We start from the raw sequence: 19,249 nt of genomic DNA on the forward strand, positions 1-19,249 counted from the left end.
TGACAAGGATCTCCAGCTGGGAGAATGCCTGCACACACCAAAATGGCAGCACAACCTAACCACTCCATTTGATTGTTAAGGCTACTGAAAGTTTAACACAAATCAACCCATTTTTAGGAAAAAAGGCACAGACAGCCACTTGTGGCAGTGCTTGACGTCAAAAAGTTCCTGTCAATAGTGGGTCTAGTGATACTCAGCTTTTACCACAGAAAAGTATGTGTCAGAGCTCTTGTTCACAGACTCCAGTTCGTACTTGTGTGTTGCTACAGTCTGTCCTAACAGTACCCTGTCTCCAGAATGAAATGTGGCGGCCACGTCTCAGAAACTCACTGTCACTGTTAAACCTTGAACTTTGATTTCATTGAAGCCTAGGGACTCTTTAGATAGACACGGCCCTCTCCATCTGGTATAATGTGCGTATTCATTTTTGATTTATGATCCTGTGAATGAATGCACCATGCTTTACGGTCTCAAAATAGTTTGTATTTCTGCATATCTACATTCTGTTGATTGGCTTTCATATGCTAAATAACTTTCAGCTGAAGATTTTCAAATAAATGTTGCATTTCCTGAAGGAAATGGCAGTGCTGACAAGGCAAGGAGTGAGTAGTGTGCAAACTTTTGACGTCACCACTGTTGGTTACATAATGTATGGTGAACATTCTGTCAATGTAATAAAAGAAAATCTCAAATTTAAGAACAATTATTATTAGATTTTAATTAGGCTGTTAAATCATTTATAATATTTTCTATTTGTTTTGGGATTTACATATACTACATATGAAATCAACTTTATATAATAATTAAAAAAAAAATATATAGCCTATATATACACATACAGACATGCTCACATATAGACACATATAAACAACATGCTCACATTAAAGTTGATCTCGCATCTGTGACCGGTCCATCCAACCTCACATTGACAGATGTATGCATCTATTTCATCCAGGCAACTGCAATGAAAAAAGAGATTATGTGCTCTGACGTGCAAATTCTGCATTCATAATTTGTAATTTATGAGAGATGACTGTACATATAAATGAAGCTACAACCTCCACATTTACCTGCAAAGTGATTTCTGACAGAGGCTTCACAGTATATACACACACACACCAGAACGACAGAACTAATAAAACAATAAGCTTGTATAAATTTTCATAAGTGAGGGTCTTGTAAATAATTTATGGTCAATTCATATGATAAATGTTAGAAAGTCATGTTGTATGGCACTGCAACTCTCACACTCCTGCTGTCTTGATAAAGTCACATTGATGGTTAATTAATGTGCAAGTGCAACATTTACTAGGCTGTGATTAAACAGCTCATTTCGCGGTTTAACAGCAAATGTCAGGTGACAACCCGTATTTTTTATCCATCTTAAAAACTCATAATCAGTATAATGGCATTATAAAATTTAAAGATGTGTCTATTTATAAACCTATGCATGTTTATCTGCATGAACTGTGTCCCCTTTTTATTTCCAGATTTTACTGGGCTCAACAATAAGGATGGTCCAGGGCCGGTGTGAGAGTGTTTTGACAAGCCAGCACAGACGTTTATTGATCAGATATATGTGTTTTTATGCATACTGCCTGGCCAAAAAAAAAAAAAAAACAAACAAAAAAAAAGAGTCGCTGTTTAGATTTAAATGGGCAAATACTTAAGAGTCTATGATTGGATCATTATTGCTGTGATTATTATGTTTCTAGCATGTTATATGTTTGGCAACAGTTCTTCTAGCCCTAATTGATGGAGTGTGTAGCTTTTCACTTCTTAAACAACCATGTAGGAAGACACATCATGACCATATTCCAGGATGACAAAGCCTAGATTCATCAGGCTCAAACTGTGAAAGAATGCTTGGGAGGGAGCATGAAGAATCATTTTCACACATGAATCGGTACCTCTGACTTACAGTCTTACTTCCGCAACATTCATATTTAACAATGTAACAAATTTACACAATGCCAGGCTATGGTCTTCATTGGCTACTCGTGAAAAACGTCTGATGTCCTGCTCAAGTCGTCATTTCAATGGAGGTTCGGGTTGAATAACTAGTTCTTTCAGTGTTTAATCGGACTCGCGCTCGAAATGAGTTGGTAAAATTGACGCCATTGTTACTGTGTACAATTGCTGAGGATTTAGGAAGCCTCCGGAGCTGAAATTCAATTATGGTAATGGGAGTTTTGTTTCCGACACGCGCTGTAAGCGGTAGACCAATCACAACAGACTGGGCCATCTGGCCAATCAAAGCAGAGTAGCTCTCGGAAAGGCAGGGCTTAGAGAGACTGAATCTTCGAAAAAATCGTTTTTAGACTCTTTGAGAAATGTTCCAACAATTGTCTTTAAACATATTTAATCATTTTCTTAGTAAAAATACAATAAAATCAAACTATTCACAAAGATATGTAAACATTTGCACTTCTCTGAAGAATTTACAGTTCAGATACCGTCAATACATAGACGTTGTATGTTTCAGGATCTACTTAAACATATGTGTGCTAACCTCAATTTGCATACAAACACCTAAAGGCCTCATTATGCTTCTGCGTCAACTCCAAGGCGTAGCTACGTCGTCACTCCTACGGCGTCGTGGCTGTTTTATGGTTCTGCGTCGGGTTGCATTGCATCGCGGTGCATTTCACCGCCAGAACGCTAGGTGGGGTGTGGTTCGCGAATCTCTTTGCTAGTTTGTTTTGGTTCCGTGCGCTGGTTCCGCGCGAGCGAAAGAGAGAGAGTGTTGTTGCCCGTCTATGGTTGTTGCAGCTGGAGCTAATCGACGTTGAACAACAAATGTAAATAAACTTTTTTTCAAAACAACCATTGATCTATTAATGTGCAATGAGTAAAAAAGCACGCCAAGAACAAAGGGCAAAGGTTTAAGTATACAATAAAAAAAATAAAAATAAGAGTAATAGGTACAAGAAACACACAATATAAAACTGAAACACAATATAAGTTAACCGTAATATAAAACATTATCTAAGAAAATGAACTATTTACAAAAGTGCACTGAATCACGAGGATGCAAATGTTCAGTCTTGCTCTCTGCTCTCATACACCAATCACAGCCCTTGCGGTCTGCGTCGCCTCGACGCGTAGTTACAATTTTTTGGAGGTGCACGTCGAGCTACGGCGGAGGGGTTGGAGAGGGGTTCGCGGCGACGCAGAGGGGTCTGCGGGGGTACGCCGTCGATTCGACGCAGAAGCATAAAACAGGCTTAAGAATATAAGGACATTACGCTGCTAGCCCACTTATCAATGCTGTTTAAAAAGAAACGCGTAATCTCAATCGCTATCAGTCAGCTTGAAGATAAATTTCATTTGTCTTTTGTACTGTATCATCAATTTATCCTCATCCTACCAAGGGGAAGGAAGGAAATCTCAGAGGCACAAAAACTCCTGGGAGAGCTCAGCCTGACACACAGGCCCTAATTCCCACTTAAATTCATTGAAAGTCTTTGGGATGTGCTGGAGGAGACTTTACAGAGGACCAACAATTGATGCACCTCTTGATGGAAATAAATATTGTGATGTTATTTTCATCAAGAGTTTTTGGTCAAGACCTTGTGTGAAAATGATTCTTCATGCTCCCTCCCAACCATTCACAATTTGAGCCTGATGAATCCTGACATTGTCATCCTGGAATATGGCCATGATGTATCTTCCTACATGGTTGTTTAAGAAATGAAAAGCTACGCACTCCATCAATTAGGGTTAGAAGAACAGTTGCCAAACATATAACATGCTAGAAACATAATAATCACAGCAATAATAATCCAATCATAGACTCTTAAGCATTTGCCTACTTAAATCCAAACAGTATTTTAGCAGGCATCAGTATGTTAAAATATGTTTTAATCATGTCAGCATTTTTATGCATAGGTGACCTCATTGTTTATAGTTGTTGTTGAGTTATATTATAGCTGAACTTCCAGGAATATATACAGTATATATATATTTTAAATAATTTTTAAGTACAAATCTGAACTACTGATTCAATCTGGGCAGTAAAAAAACCCCATACTCTTATTGTTGAGTCCTGTTATAATCCCTTTTAACTACCGTAACACATTGTACACTTTAAAATAACAAATCTGAGATGTTTCCCAGGTATGGTTCCCAAGGTAAAAAATCTGTTCAACCCAAACTGACTATTTAAGGCATTAGTACTTTATATAAGATCTAATTATTACTGTAACTTGGTTAGTGCGAGAAACAGCTGGTAATGACTAATTATGTTGTGTTTACTGAGAAACAGACTGCCAAACAGTTAATTGAGAGTGAGCTGGCAAGAAGGATTGCGAGCACATTTAGTTTTTAAAAGACTCAGAGGTACCGTCTCTTTCAGAATGGCTGTGAATAGCCGTTTACAAAGCTCTCAATCACAGAGCTTGAAATTCACATTGTTACAGCTCAGCAAGGTTAATGTACCTCCCATGAACACAGGGGTTGGATGAGCACTCATCAATGTTTCTCTCACAGTGATAGCCCATGAAACCTCTGGAGCACACACACTGGTAACCATTAAGACCGTCGATGCACCTCCCGTTGTTTCGGCATGGATTGGATTTGCACTCATCAACATTCAGCTCGCACCATTTACCTTTGGGGAGAACAAAATCAAAGCCATATAAATACATTACATTAAGTATTTCGAAATTCTTGGAAATCAATGTGATTTATTTATTTAATGGCATGTCGGAAATCAAGGTGGAAAAAAAAAAATGCATGAAAAAGGTAGTCGTATATGAATGACGTGTTTTTGCGAAACCCAAATTGAACTGATGAAAACCCCATGTGAAAAGCATGTTTTATTGTTGCAATACAGATAAGGCTTTAAAAAAAGTTAATAAAACCTTTAATAAGGATAAAATGCACATTTATAAAGAATGCTCTGTTAACCTTTAACTGTTTAAGCAGGAATGTTCAAAATTATATTTCAGATCCAAAATTCAAGTATTTTGCGAGACATTCAAGGACCTTGACATTGATGGCACTGTGTACCACCAGTCGAGCCACAGGAAAACCTTAAAAATGTGTACAGCAAAGTTTATATTTGTGTTTGAGTATAAAAAATTATATACTCATGGTAAGGCATGTTTTTTTTTCATACAATTTCTGATCTATTTTCAGGTCTTCTTAAGAACCAAAAGTTTTTGTGTGGAAAAAACAGACCACAATTAAATTATCATTCTCTAATAATTTTCCCTCTAATTTTGATTCGTTTCAGTGGAGTGTTTTAGAGCCACTAATGGTCATTTAACCCCAAAACGGCACGGGTTTGTACTTAAATTTGCAGCCTATTTCTAATTTTGCTTTGTGACCAGGTAACATAGGGTGCATTATTCTCTAACCTAGATTTATGACCAAGCTGAATGACTTAAAATCCACAACAAAAAGGTTCAGTAACAAACACCCTAATAGGCCATAATTTACCTGCAACAAAGCTGTAAATTCAATAAGTTGAGAAGAGCCAGTAAAATCTAGAGGCGAGTAAGACTCCGTAGACTCCCTGGGACAGGTTGACAAACGACAGAGATAAAAACGAGAGCCAAAGAGATGCGATACTAAAGAGCAGACAGCCATTATTCTTCCTCCCTGTAACTATACACAAACAAATGGTACCATTTCTAAAAGCCCCAAGACATCTAAATAAAGAGCAAAAGTGATCTCTTAAACATTATGAATCATATGCTGATATTACAGGAATGTAAACTTAATTCACGGTTGACTACACAAATAATTCAGTCACTTCGGGCGAAAGCGACGCCATCAGCCGCAGTTCAGGTCGTGCACTGACAATAAATTAAAGCTTTATTTCAATTACTCACGGCTCAAAATGCAGCCAGCGAGATAACAAACATCTAGCCGTGGTGTTCCTCACTAAAGACGGTTTTCAACCTTTCTTAGCGCTGTTCTTCACGCTGAAGTGTTTTGGTGCATCTCGAAGGCAACGTGAATAAATAAAAGGAGCTAAAACATAACAATGAGGCACATCATTAACATCTTCTAATTAAAGTGTTTTTCCAATTGCTCATTCACGGACCGTTGTTAATTCCCTTCACAGTGACCTCCTGGTTAAGCCGTAATGAATTTATTTCCCTGCGGATAGTCATCCGCAAACACAACAAAGTGTCAGTGTATTGACTGGGAATGAATTAACTGTAAAAATCGTATTAACCCCAAAACACAAAGCGTGGTTTTTGATATTCAGTCATGACATGCTGTTTGTAGTCAGCCATCAATCAAGTACTTCATATCTCACTGCTTCGTATGACACTATTGACTGTAGATTGTGAGGAAGTGCACACCAGCCTCGCTTCATAGACAATGCATTTACACTGTCAGCGCTCCTAATGAGATTATACAAAACCCTCTTAATCGGCATTTCCTGGTCTGATTTGACAAATAATGTGCCGTCCTATCAGAATTTGTAGAATATGAGAAGCCAGGCAGGGGAGAGATTATAAAGCTGTTGGGTTAATCCTAACGTTGGCTTTCTTAAGGGTGCTCACTGTACTCATCTGAGAGGAGAGAAAAGACCATATAATCTTCTCCTCCACTCCTCAATTACTCCTCTCTGCAGGAACTTCTCAAACCCACAGCGACTTATCAGATTTTTATTCCAAGAGACCAACAAAAAAAAAGGGAAGAACTGAAGGAAAGCAAAGAAAGCCAGAGAAGGAAAATAACTGAAAATGAGAAATAAACTCCACAGAGATGATGAAATAAGAGAGAACGATGCTACATAATTAAATAATAATAAACCAGACAGACATTGTGTCAGCTTTCTTTGCCTTTTATTCATGGGAAGCTGCCTATCACAATGAAGAAGACACTTACTAGATCCAAGCAAGATAGCAAATAACGTAATTTGACTGAACGAGGCACATTGTATGGCGTGCTTGAGCAACACACCATTTCAGTTTAAAAAAATAATTTCCAACAGATCAGCCATGGAGACACGTCGGATGGCAGGATGCCGCATTTCGCCTTTTGTATCTTTGATTCCGCCTTCTCGAGAAGTTGCGATGCCGTTACATGTCTTATTAGGGCAAATATTTCCTCTGAGCCCCAGTTGGTTGAACCAATGCAGAATATATCCTCCAGCCTGAGCTCTCGGGGGATGCGTCCGATTCCTCAGATGAGCTCAGAGCTGAGAGGAAAGTAATGACTGGTGCAAGGCAGATTGGGGCCTGATAATAAAAGAGGTTTCTGTGGGAATTAGGGCCTGTGTGTCAGGCTGAGCTCTCCCAGGAGTTTCTGTGCCTCTGAGATTTCCTTCCTTCCCCTTGGTAGGATGAGGATAAATTGATGATACAGTACAAAAGACAAATGAAATTTATCTTCAAGCTGACTGATAGCGATTGAGATTACGCGTTTCTTTTTAAACAGCATTGATAAGTGGGCTAGCAGCGTAATGTCCTTATATTCTTAGGTGTTTGTATGCAAATTGAGGTTAGCACACATATGTTTAAGTAGATCCTGAAACATACAACGTCTATGTATTGACGGTATCTGAACTGTAAATTCTTCAGAGAGGTGCAAATGTTTACAAATCTTTGTGAATAGTTTGATTTTATTGTATTTTTACTAAGAAAATGATTAAATATGTTTAAAGACTGCTGTAACAATTGTTGGAACATTTCTCAAAGAGTCTGAAAACGATTTTTTCGAAGATTCAGTCTCTCTAAGCCCTGCCTTTCCGAGAGCTACTCTGCTCTGATTGGCCAGATGGTCCAGTCTGTTGTGATTGGTCTACCGCTTACAGTGCGTGTCGGAAACAAAACTCCCATTACCATAATTGAATTTCAGCTCCGGAGGCTTCCTAAATCCTCAGCAATTGTACACAGTAACAATGGCGTCAATTTTACCAACTCATTTCGAGCGCGAGTCCGATGAAACACTGAAAGAACTAGTTATTCAACCCGAACCTCCATTGAAATGACGACTTGAGCAGGACATCAGACGTTTTTCACGAGTAGCCAATGAAGACCATAGCCTGGCATTGTGTAAATTTGTTACATATGAATGTTGCGGAAGTAAGACTGTAATTACTGACGACTTGTTTAGGCAGTTCAGAATAGGTTCTTTATTTTGTAACTTTATTTGTCGTGCACTTTGATCTTTAAGACTTTGCAGACTTTTTACATTCACAAATATTACTATATTACACACTGCATGGAAGGTAATATCTGAAAAAGCATAATAGGTGCACTTTAAATGAAAGAAGTCTCTTGTGCTCACAAAGGCTGGATTTATTTGATCAAAAATACAGTACAAACAGGAATATTGTGAAATATTATTACAATTTAAAACACCTGTTTTTATTTTAAAATGTAACTTTTTCCAGCGGTGGAAAGGCTGAATTTTCAGCATAATTAATCCAGTCGTCAGTGTCACAAGATAATTCTGATATGCTGATTTGCTCATTTAAAAATTACCTTAAAAAAATGGGGAAATTCCTTTATGGGCTAACATCTAATTAAATGATTTTATTCAAGAAAATAAGAAGTCAAAATAATATTTAAAATTACTCAAATCAACCTCAACCCATTAGGCTAAACTTAAAGGGATAGTTCACCTAAAAATGACAATTCTGTCATCATTTACTCACCCTCAAGTTATTCCAAACCTGTATGAGTTTCTTTCTTCTGCTGAACAGAAAATAAGATATTTTGAGGAATGTCGGTAAACAACCAGTTGATGGACCCTTTTGACTTCCATAGTATAATTTTTTGGAATTCACTATGGAATTCAATGGGGTCCATCAACTGTTATCACATTCTTCAAAATATCTTCTTTTGTGTTCAGCAGAAGGGTAAGATCAGGTAGAAATATATCCTTAAGGGAACAGTTTACAGCATATTGGGAGTGCATACAACTTTACTTTTATTAGTCTCATCTGGATTTCATTTATAAGTAAACTTGGCATTTAAAAATGTTTAATCGTTTTTAATGCCCCATCATTTACTAATAAACAAGAGCCTGGATATAGATTAGTTTCTGAGTATTAAACGTACTCACCTGTAAGTTCAGTTCTAAATTAATAAGGATGAGATCACTTAGGGGAAACAGGAAAATAGTAAAAAAATAAAAAATAAAAAAAGAGACAAGGAAGTACTTGATTTAAATGCAGAGGATGAGGAGGAGGTGTTTTGTTAACTCAAGGTGATTCTGTGCATATGAGTGTGTGTGTGCAGATATTGGTGGGAGTGTGCGATCTAATTAAAGTGGCAAATGTGCTGAGGAGCTATTTGTGTGTTCTTTTCACTTAAAATCTGTCAGGCTGGGGGAACGTAGCCCGTGTAGACACGATAAGCCCTGGTTTCTCTCATTGATTTTGTGTCTGGGGCTCTGGCCGAGGGGGTCGTACCTGAGAAGCCAGAACGGCAGACACATATGAATCCCCCAGGTTTGTTGATGCACACAGAGTCATGGAGGCAGGGGGAAGCTTCACATTCGTTTATGTCCAGGTTGCAAAGCGTTCCAAAATATCCGGGGACACAGTTACACTGGAAACTGGAAATGCATAAAAAGAACATTCTTAGCCAAATCTTCTATCTGACTGCACAATTTAAATCACTATGTTAAATGTTTGCCAAACAAAACCATGCCACAATCTGCATGGAGAGTTTTTAAGAAAACTGACTGACAGGGAAAAATCTGACAGACAGCAAAAAGATCTGAAGTGTGTGTGTGTGTTAATCATGACTTTGGCTGCCGCTATCATTGGACAGAATGACTGACAAGCTGATTTGGTTTCAAATATCCTGTCACCTGTCTAATCACTGAGGACTTGGCCAGTTCAGTGGTTCTGTGATGGAAGGGGTCTCTCGTAGAATATATTCACACTTTAATGGGACATTTTGTCTCTCACTGTGATTTTTTTGCTGGATTGTTTCCTTCAAAATTTTTTCTTTTTCCTCTATATTCTGTACAAGATGTTCTGATGAGCTTGGTACAGTATGTCTATAAAGAGGTCATATCATGACAAATTGATTTTCCCATGATCTTTTGAAATAAAAGTGTTTGATGTACTATATATATAAAAATAAAATAAAATAAAATAAGCTGTACTTTTCTTCCTTTTCAGTCTAAAAGACCATTTATTGAAACCTATTGGCACTTTTCAAACCAAAATAGCTTGAATTTACTTCTGTAAATAATGACAGATTTTATTTTGGAATTTTTTGGTAATGATACAAAATATCACAAAGAGCCTTTTCAAAAGATAGGGCACCATTATCTGTATCAAATCTGACAATAAACTGCAACCCAAGTAAGCATGGAAAAACACTGTCAGCGCCGGTTTACACAGGACACGTTCTATAATGGATGCCAAAGCTTTGTCAACCGACACCCTTTGACCTAAAATATTTACTTTTATATTATTATATTATATTATTATTTGTATATATCTAATAATATATATATTAGGGGTGTAACGATACCCTCATGTCACGATTTGAAACATATCACGATACTGAACTCGATATTATTGCAATACTCCAAGACCTATGATAAAAGGTTAACAAAAAAATGTACTGTTGATTAAAATGCTAAATTTGATATTACATTGTGGGTGTAAATTAATAGGCTTGGACTTGGTGCTGGTGACCCAATGCTTAGGACAATAGAGACACCAGAATACAAATATTCATGATTCTGAAGCTGAAAATGATTTATATTTAGATATATTTAAAATCATGTAGGCCAATTTTTACTGATAATATAAGACATTTGGCATTATCAGGACTCACAAATATTCCCCCATTGCATTATTATACATTATATTCAACATTATATTTAGTAGTTTATGTATAGAATTTTTTTCCTCACACAGTAATTTTTATTTGGGGTGAATTATATACAATACATATTGTCACTATTAACGATACATGTTGTTGCAGTTTTGTATTGCGATATATATTGTGTTGCGATATATTGTTATACCCCTAATACATAAATGATATTTTAAGTACCCACTGAGAAGAATATGTTTAATTTAAAACCTCATTTACATGTTCACAGTTCTCTGATGTTATGTAATAGTCACATGACATGCAGGTAAACAAAATATTTTATCTTTTTTAGTAAGTGTTTTTTTAGTTTGATTGCTTTTATTTAAAAATTATTTATTTATTTATTTATTTTAATTTTACATTTTTATTTATTAGCTTCTCATCAACTCATGGACACCCTGCAGTTTCCACAAAATCCCCCAGGGGTTCGTGAACCCCAGTTTGAGAAACCCTGGTCTATAACAACATGCACTAGATTGATCTTTGACAATGTAGCATGCATAAAATGATTTCACATTTCATGAAAAGCTATGTCAGGTTAAAACACTAACATTTAGTTTGATGAAACAAAGTCACACTTTGCAAGTGTCACTCAAATAGTACGCTTGGCCAGCAACAGAGAAACTGGCAACCAAGCAACACACAAGTGACCAATTCTGAATGGCGACGTTACTAATATAACCGCAACCTTTCCTTACCATTCTTAGAACCGTTTGGCCCGATGGTGGAAAAGCGGCTATTATTTTTATTTTTTAAGTTGTTGGTTTTTGCAGCCAGATGGTGTAGTTACAGTACGACATCTACCAACAGAGGCAAACTGGACCATGCTAACTATCTAAAGCCTAACCTTCTTGGCCCCGAACAATATCCAGTTTGCTGTTACATACAAAGCAAAGCAAACATCTGTAAACTGTCAGTAAACTCCATACAAACAGACCAACTTCTGAGAGGTCAAAATAAAAGAGCTCCGCTGAGAATGATCTCATTTAAAACAAGCCCTACCGTGTCAAAAGAGCACTTGTATGGAAGAGAATAAGTTGTAAGAAAACGGAAACACCTGAAGTGAAATCCCTCAGATGGAAGCAATTCCAGAGGAAAGCTGGTAGCCGATGATCACAGGGGAGCCCGTACATGATAGGAGACAAAGTAGAGACAAACCATTTAGGACTCAAATTGGCCTCAGGATTTCTCTGCCCATATGTCGGACTGAACCAAGAGCGGCCCTGAGGCGCCCATTAAAGCACAACGAGGAGAAGATCTAGTAGAGAAAAGCCAATATAGAGGCGTGATGCGAACCTGCTGAACTATTCTCACTTGAGTTTAGACCAGCAGCTTATATATGTCAAGGATGAAAAAGGACCTTTATTATAAACCACAGCACAATAATACCAACATCTCTCAAACGTGTCACATTTCTAGACGTCTAGTAAAAACAAACAGTTCAGAGACGATACTTGGGCTCCTACATCATAATCAATTTACGGGGGTCGCGGTATAGAGTGGAAAACGTGCAATTCGATGTTGCTATGGTACTTACCCGTTCACAAAGTCTTGGCAGACGCCTCTGTTCTGGCAGGGGTTGGATGCGCACTCATTGATGTCTTCCTCACAGTGTTGGCCTGAGAAACCTGGCTTGCAAAAACAGCTGCAGAGGAATGACAAAAGGAGGATCGTTTTACAGTTGTGAAAAAGTTCTGGAACTAAACTGTGATTTTACATTTCCATATCTTTGCTAGAGCTGCATGACACGACCAAACATGTCATAAAATGAACAAACAAAATTACCAAACATAATAATAATAATTAGCTATTATTTAAATGGTTGTTAGTCATAATATAAATGCTAGTAAACCAACGTTTATGTGAAATTCAACCATATATTCCCTTAATTGCAATGAAACTTATCTTTCAACAGACCCATGGCCACCAAAGCGCTTTACATATTGCCTCACATTCACCCATTCATTCACCGACGACAGTGTCAGCCATGCAAGGCGCCATCCAGCTCGTCGGGAGCAGCTGGGGTTAGGTGTCTTGCTCATGGACACCTCGACACTTGGTCAGGTGGAACTGGGGATTGAACCACCAACCTTCCGGTTTGTAGACAACCTACATGAACCACTGAGCCACTGCCATATGCTGATTTGGTGCTGAAGAAAGATTTCTTAGTATTATCATTGTTGAAAACAGCTGGGCTGCTTAATATTTTTGTGAAAAACTTGAGAACTTTTTTTGTAGGATTCTTTTATGAATAGAAAGTCCAAAAGAACAGCATTTATTTGACAGAAATATTCTTAATGACCCCAAATTTTTGAATGGCAGTGCATATGACGAGTGCATGAAAATGTGACCCAACAAAATGTGAAGGTACCACAGAGGAAACCACTGACTGTTCTTCAATAAATAAATAAACGGCTGCCATCTCAAATGTACTAAAACAGCTGGGTGTCCACTACAAATGGGGAAAAAAGACATACAGTAGGAACCAAATGTGGACCTTTCTGATAATTATACACCATATTATGTCTGGAAAACAGCAGACCTTGAAAGAGGCTGTGGAGGAAGTAAATAGGTAGCCTGGGTTTCCCCATGCTGCCTTGAGCGCAGCGCGATTTTATTCACGCTGCTAGGCAGTCTGGATACCATGGACCAGATTTTCCCCTCAGCTAGGGAACCAATCACAGAACGGGGAGGGAGCAGCAAGACGATGACGACATCTATGCGACACACCGAAGCAGTTTGTTTATATCTATGGCTCCAACATGACAGACGTAAAAATATATGCATATTTTTAGGAACACATCTACAAAAATATGCCTGTATTTCAAGTTGATAAAATAATTTAAAATCCACATCAGCTTATTATTTACCACGCCCTCCCAGGATCTATAACGTTACCTAGGCTACTTTCACTTTTAAAAATTCATCATAACTGCGCGCGCGCGATCTGCTTGCAGTCGTCGAGAAGGATGCTGAGGAGTTGAAGAAAAGAATAGCTAGTGGAGATTGTAAAGTTGTCGACAATACGTCATCAAAAATCAAGTCCAGTGTGTGGGAGAAATTTGGAGTTATCTGAAGAAAATATTGTGAAAGGCTTTGCTGCAAACATTTTCGTGTTGGATAGCCGCAAATGTGGAACTTCATCCCTGAGGAAGCACGCAGAAACTGTGGTAACAAAGCAGTTCTATCGAACAGTATTTTTCATATTTAACACTAAGTATGTGTGGTGTGCAGGGCGTGTTTGAACCCAGAATTGTCAGATGTAGGCTAGATGAAATTGCGTGGCAGATATAGTGTTGTAGCCGCGTCTGTTATTAGGCTACTCAGTTTTGTGGTAACGTTAGCCATGTTCTTCATGTACCGGCCTTTTGACAGCTTCGGCTGAAGTTGTCCTTGTGTTAATTGTTGTGTAATAACTTCTGTATGACCTGGCAATAAACATTTTTGTAAGTGTGTCTATAATGTGATAGTCTAAACTGATTTTATTTCGGGTGCGGGTCGGGTGTCGGTTCTATTTTAAGCGGGTCGGGTGCAGATTTTAATTAGTGCTGCTGTTGGGAAACGGGTCGGGTGCTGTTTTAAGCACTGCGGGTACGGGCGGGTGCGGATTTACAAAATCGGCCCCGTGCAGGACTCTGGTGTACACATAAATCTCTGACCCATCGTCGTCTTCTTCGTTGAATATCTGTCGCTCTACATACGTCATCTGGTATAATTGAAACGATTGGCTATGAGCTACGTACAGGCGCATTTGATAGACATTTGTAGCGCCCAATAAACGGCTCTGGGCATTCGTAAACCACGCCTCAAATACGAGAAAATGAACATGTAGTTCCCAGACCACGTCTCAAAGAGAAAGTGGTCTGACGTTAGCCAGGCTAGTAAATAGGCTGCTTTGTGCAGAACAACAACTGAGCTGCAAAACCAGAAGTCAAGTCAGATTTTTGACCTCAATCCAATTGAAATGTAATGCCAGGATCTAAAATGGGCCATTTTTGTCTTCAAAATGCATATGGAATAGTCGTTCTTTTAAATAACCTTGATTGTTTTTATTTGGTATTATTATTAATAATAATTATTAATAATGTATTAATTATATTAATAAAAACATGGCAATGTGACATTTGTTTTTTGCTTAATTTAAAATGTGTATTAATGATTTATATTAAGCAAACCATTTAAAGAACAGATTTGAGTAAGATTATATATTATGAGCAATTCTTTCAGAGATGTATTTCAAGATATATTATATGTTTCTCACTGTATGTTGATATTGGCTTATGAGGACTTATAGGGATAGTTCACCCAAGAATAACAATTCTGCCATGCTTTAGACTGTTTGCACATTCTGTTGGATTTGTATGGTATTGTTTGTTCTATTTAGAACTTGACATACGCGATCACTGTGAACTGTAATTTTATGGAAAACAAGTTACATGATAAAAGTTATGTGTTCCAAAAGGGGAAAAACTGCATGGGGGTGACTAAATAATGACAGAATTGTAATTTTTTTGGGGGGGTGAAAAGTCCCTCTAACACAAAATGGTACCAGAGGGCAACATAACAGCTGAAAGACAAACAAACACAATAGAGAACTAAAATTATAAATAAAAGGCAAAAAGACCTGTAACTGTTGACCCCATCCACACAACGGCCTTGGTTCTGGCAAGGTCTTGAGACACAGTCATCGCCATCAATTTCACAGCGAGTTCCCTCAAACCCTGCAAGACAGATGAGATGGTCATGGATCAGTAAGTCTCACAGCTCCCTGAAAGCGTTAGGATCAATGATAACAAAGGCCCTTGGTGAATGCCATCTTAATGGTACTGTGCACCTCCCTGCAGCCCATCTCATCTGCCAGGCCTCGCGCTCCTAGAGTCTCCTCCGAGGACTCTTACAGCTCTAATAATACCTCAGTGCCTCCACAGATTAGGCTGAGGTCTCATGGTGGAAGTGTGGAGAGGATCTTGTTAAGATGGGAAGGAGACGGAGGAGGTGAAGTTCAGGGGCCTCTTTGCTCGTGTTCATTATGGGGATGAAGGGGAGGAGGGAGTGTAATCAGCTCAGGGCTCTTGTTGGGGAAAAGGTCCTGGGAGACGTGAATATTCAGCTTTTTGTCGGCGCACTGTCGTTGTAAGCTCATCCTCTGCTCAGCAAGACCCTTTGTGCCTGAAAATAATGCTTTAAAGTCAGCAATAAATCAAAATGGACCTTTTTACTTTAATACGCATTCCTAGTCTGTGAAAGATTAATCGATGCATGATATTTTGAAGGAAATGTTTAATAATTTGCTTCCTCCTCTGAAAGAACTTTTCTTTTCAGGTTTCGTCACTTACAGTAGGCCACGTCCTATTGGATAATGTAACATTTAGAGGGTTGGGGTAAGAAATCCTGATTTGATCAGAAATACAGTAAAAATTTTAATATTGTGAAATATTTGTACCATTTAAAATAACTGATTTTTTACTGTTTTACATACAAACACGAAAAACGACGGCTAATATATTTATTCATTGTTTTATCAAGTCTGGTAACGTTTCCTACTTTTCACATCTTACCAAATTCCAACAGATAAAATCAATTACTTCCCTGCATTTGTTTGTAAAGCTAAATATTCACTCAGAATTAAGTTTGAATGAGATGCAAATTCAAAAATTGCACAAATAAAAAAAAAAACAATTTCTTATCCGCATATAATTATTGCATTTAATTTCATCTTTCACAAACCTTCTTGCTTTTAGCATTCTTGTGAGCTTATTGTCTAATTGGTTTATTGTTGAGAGCAGATGTTGCACAACAGTGGAAAGACATAAAAGAAACCTCCAGCATTGCTCCTGTTTTCAGAAACGTAATAAGCTTGAGTCACCACTGAATACATTTACAGTTCCAGTAAGCACACTTTATTTTCTAACACATGCAGCAGAACATCTACTGTACCTTATCCTCTCTGAAGCGTTTCGAAGCACAGGCTGGTTTCACACATTAGAAATGACTCATAACAGCAACATTTGAAAGACAAATGAGTATAAGCTCTATCTACATTTATGCATGCCATGAATGATTCCCTCAAGTGTTAGAAGCGTCTACAGGAGGGTTTGTTAATGTCGAGTGTGACTAAACAGAATATAATTACCCAGTGATACATTGTTCAACAGACTTTTGACGGTGAATATTTGCTTAAAAAAAAAAAGTGGGGTTTTGGGGCACAATTCTACCTGTAAACTCATCAATACAGGATTTCTGACTGGAAGAGTACAACTTTTCCCAATGATTTCCAGAGTTGGCTGATTTGAACTGGCATCAACCCCCAATTTCATTTCAGATATCATCCTTCCATTATATTCTAGCAAACACAATTGAGTATTGGGTCTCTGCCAATATGGATGCACACTACAATATCTGCTGGATTATATACAGCTGGCACCGGCCCATGATGAACTGTCAATCACAGCCTTGCCTGACGTCTCAAGGGACAATTTGGAGTGTCAACTTTAATGCATCTGCAGCAAGAACACACAGTGAGACTGGAGTTTCTTCTCTGTCAAAACATAGAGCAAGATACCTGTGGCTTGCACAAATGTTCCATCATTCTTTCCCAGCATCCTTCCACAAAGCCGTGCAGGTAATCCCTGGGACAACTCATCCTTCCAAAGTAAATATGAGACTAGTTTGAAATGTAGCCATATCAACACAGCCATGTGTCTTGGTGTTTGAAGTTCACCGTTAGTCTTGAGACATTGAGAAACAAGGAAGTCTAAGACAAATCTGCATGAGCGTGCATGCATATATGATAAAAGTAATATATATATAACTAATAGGCCCCACATTGTCATATTTGGATTTGCAACTTATTTTTATTTAATATATATTATTTATGGAAATAAATACATTTAGCTTAACATGAACAAGAATTGTTGGTCAATGAGAGTTCACCATGCACAAACAAGCTTGATAAATTTATCAAGGTGAACCACAGTCATTCCTATTAATAACAATCTTTATAAATAACTAAGATTTATGAATGCAGTCTTAAAGCAACAGCGTACTGGTAATTAGCCTTGGCCCATGATCATCAATCTGAAAGGCATGAGCAAAATAGGGCCAAAGCTAAATATTTATAATAACCGGTAAACATATACTGTACAAAGCAGGATGCAACGGCGAGATTCCAGCTCAAAGGCTAATTGTGATGAAACACACACACAATTTTATCCGAATCTAATTAAAGAATGAATGGCGTTGACTCAAAGAAACTCAATTTAACCTTTTGCATTGTTCACAGGTTTGAAGTACGCTCTTCCTGACCTGAGAAAGCGTTGACAAGTGAGAAAGTTCTTTGTAAGGAGCAATTATATATATATATTTTTTCTTTGCCTATTATTTCGAACTATTATTAATTATGTATATGAGTCTGGACTAGTACAATAGCTCTGTTCCAGAACCTGAACTTCTAAGGCAGCATACTAACTCAAATGGAACTTCACGAACTTCCCTATGTCACACAAATAACGCTGAACAGATATTCACACTGAGAAAACTCGACTCTGATTTAAACGCACTTTAAGACAAAATGAGCAAAAAAGGTGCAGTAAAGGGTGTAGTACCTCAAGCCACTTTAAAGGAACCTTTAAAGTGCCCCAATGCTTTTTCGAATGTCAATGTGCAATATAGCTGTTTGTGAGCATATGGGTTTGACTCATTCCTTGACTCATTCGTGTTGCCAGACCTTGCTAGAAAAACAGCGAAGAAGAACATGCCCACAATAAACCGAAATGAATCCAACTGCTTTTTGTTGAAAATAAGACCAAAATATCGCGACCCGCACCTGCTCACTTTAATAACTCCGTCGCTAAATAAACTCGATCGCTTTAGCCAAGATTAAACAACAAGCCCAAAAAAAGCATAATGAGTCTTTTGTCGCAGTAATATTTTTTTGGGGGGGGGGGGGGGGGGTTATAGTTACCACGGTGTCAATCATTGCAGTTTCGAGAGAGAATCATGTTCTGTACAAACATGGACTCAATCCCACATTTTAAAGCGGTCGTCACTCCTGAAACTTTACTGTGCGTATGTGGCCTCAATGCCATTTCTCAGGTCTAGCTTTCTCAATAATGGATGCCAAGTTCGTAAACCTTTTGCACTGGTGTCCTACATGTAGTGTGCTCGCTTGACATACATGATTCATAGCAGCCATATGTACAGCAGGATAAAGCTCTGCGTAAAAGTCACTGCAGTGGGAAGATATCTTTAAGGTAAATTCACTCTTACAAATAACCAGTTTTTGCAGATATCCATTTGCCCTGGCTGTGGATTCTTAAGAAACCACAGCTTTCAGCTATTGTAATGTATATTAAGTGCAAAGCTATCATTTCACGCAGCTTTAATGTAATGTCCTCGTGAAAGGCAGACGCTGACATTACTGCATCAAGGTCAAC

The 19,249-nt window shown here is 38.0% G+C and overlaps 1 protein-coding gene across 1 annotated transcript in view; it reads right to left on the bottom strand.

The window, feature by feature from the left end:
• The window catches only part of eys (eyes shut homolog), a gene marked incomplete at its 5' end in the record, with an annotated part of 292,239 nt that overhangs the window by 147,132 nt on the left and 125,858 nt on the right, over positions 1 to 19,249 (bottom strand). The window contains 5 exons of the mRNA XM_084390837.1: positions 881 to 959; positions 4,441 to 4,612; positions 9,386 to 9,531; positions 12,352 to 12,459; positions 15,439 to 15,535. Of these exons, the coding sequence (XP_084246963.1) occupies positions 881 to 959; positions 4,441 to 4,612; positions 9,386 to 9,531; positions 12,352 to 12,459; positions 15,439 to 15,535 (602 nt within the window). The remainder of the gene's footprint in view (positions 1 to 880; positions 960 to 4,440; positions 4,613 to 9,385; positions 9,532 to 12,351; positions 12,460 to 15,438; positions 15,536 to 19,249) is intronic.

This window comes from Rutilus rutilus, assembly GCF_951802725.1.
Source record: "Rutilus rutilus genome assembly, chromosome: 20".
In the NCBI taxonomy this organism is placed as follows: Eukaryota; Metazoa; Chordata; class Actinopteri; order Cypriniformes; family Leuciscidae; genus Rutilus; species Rutilus rutilus.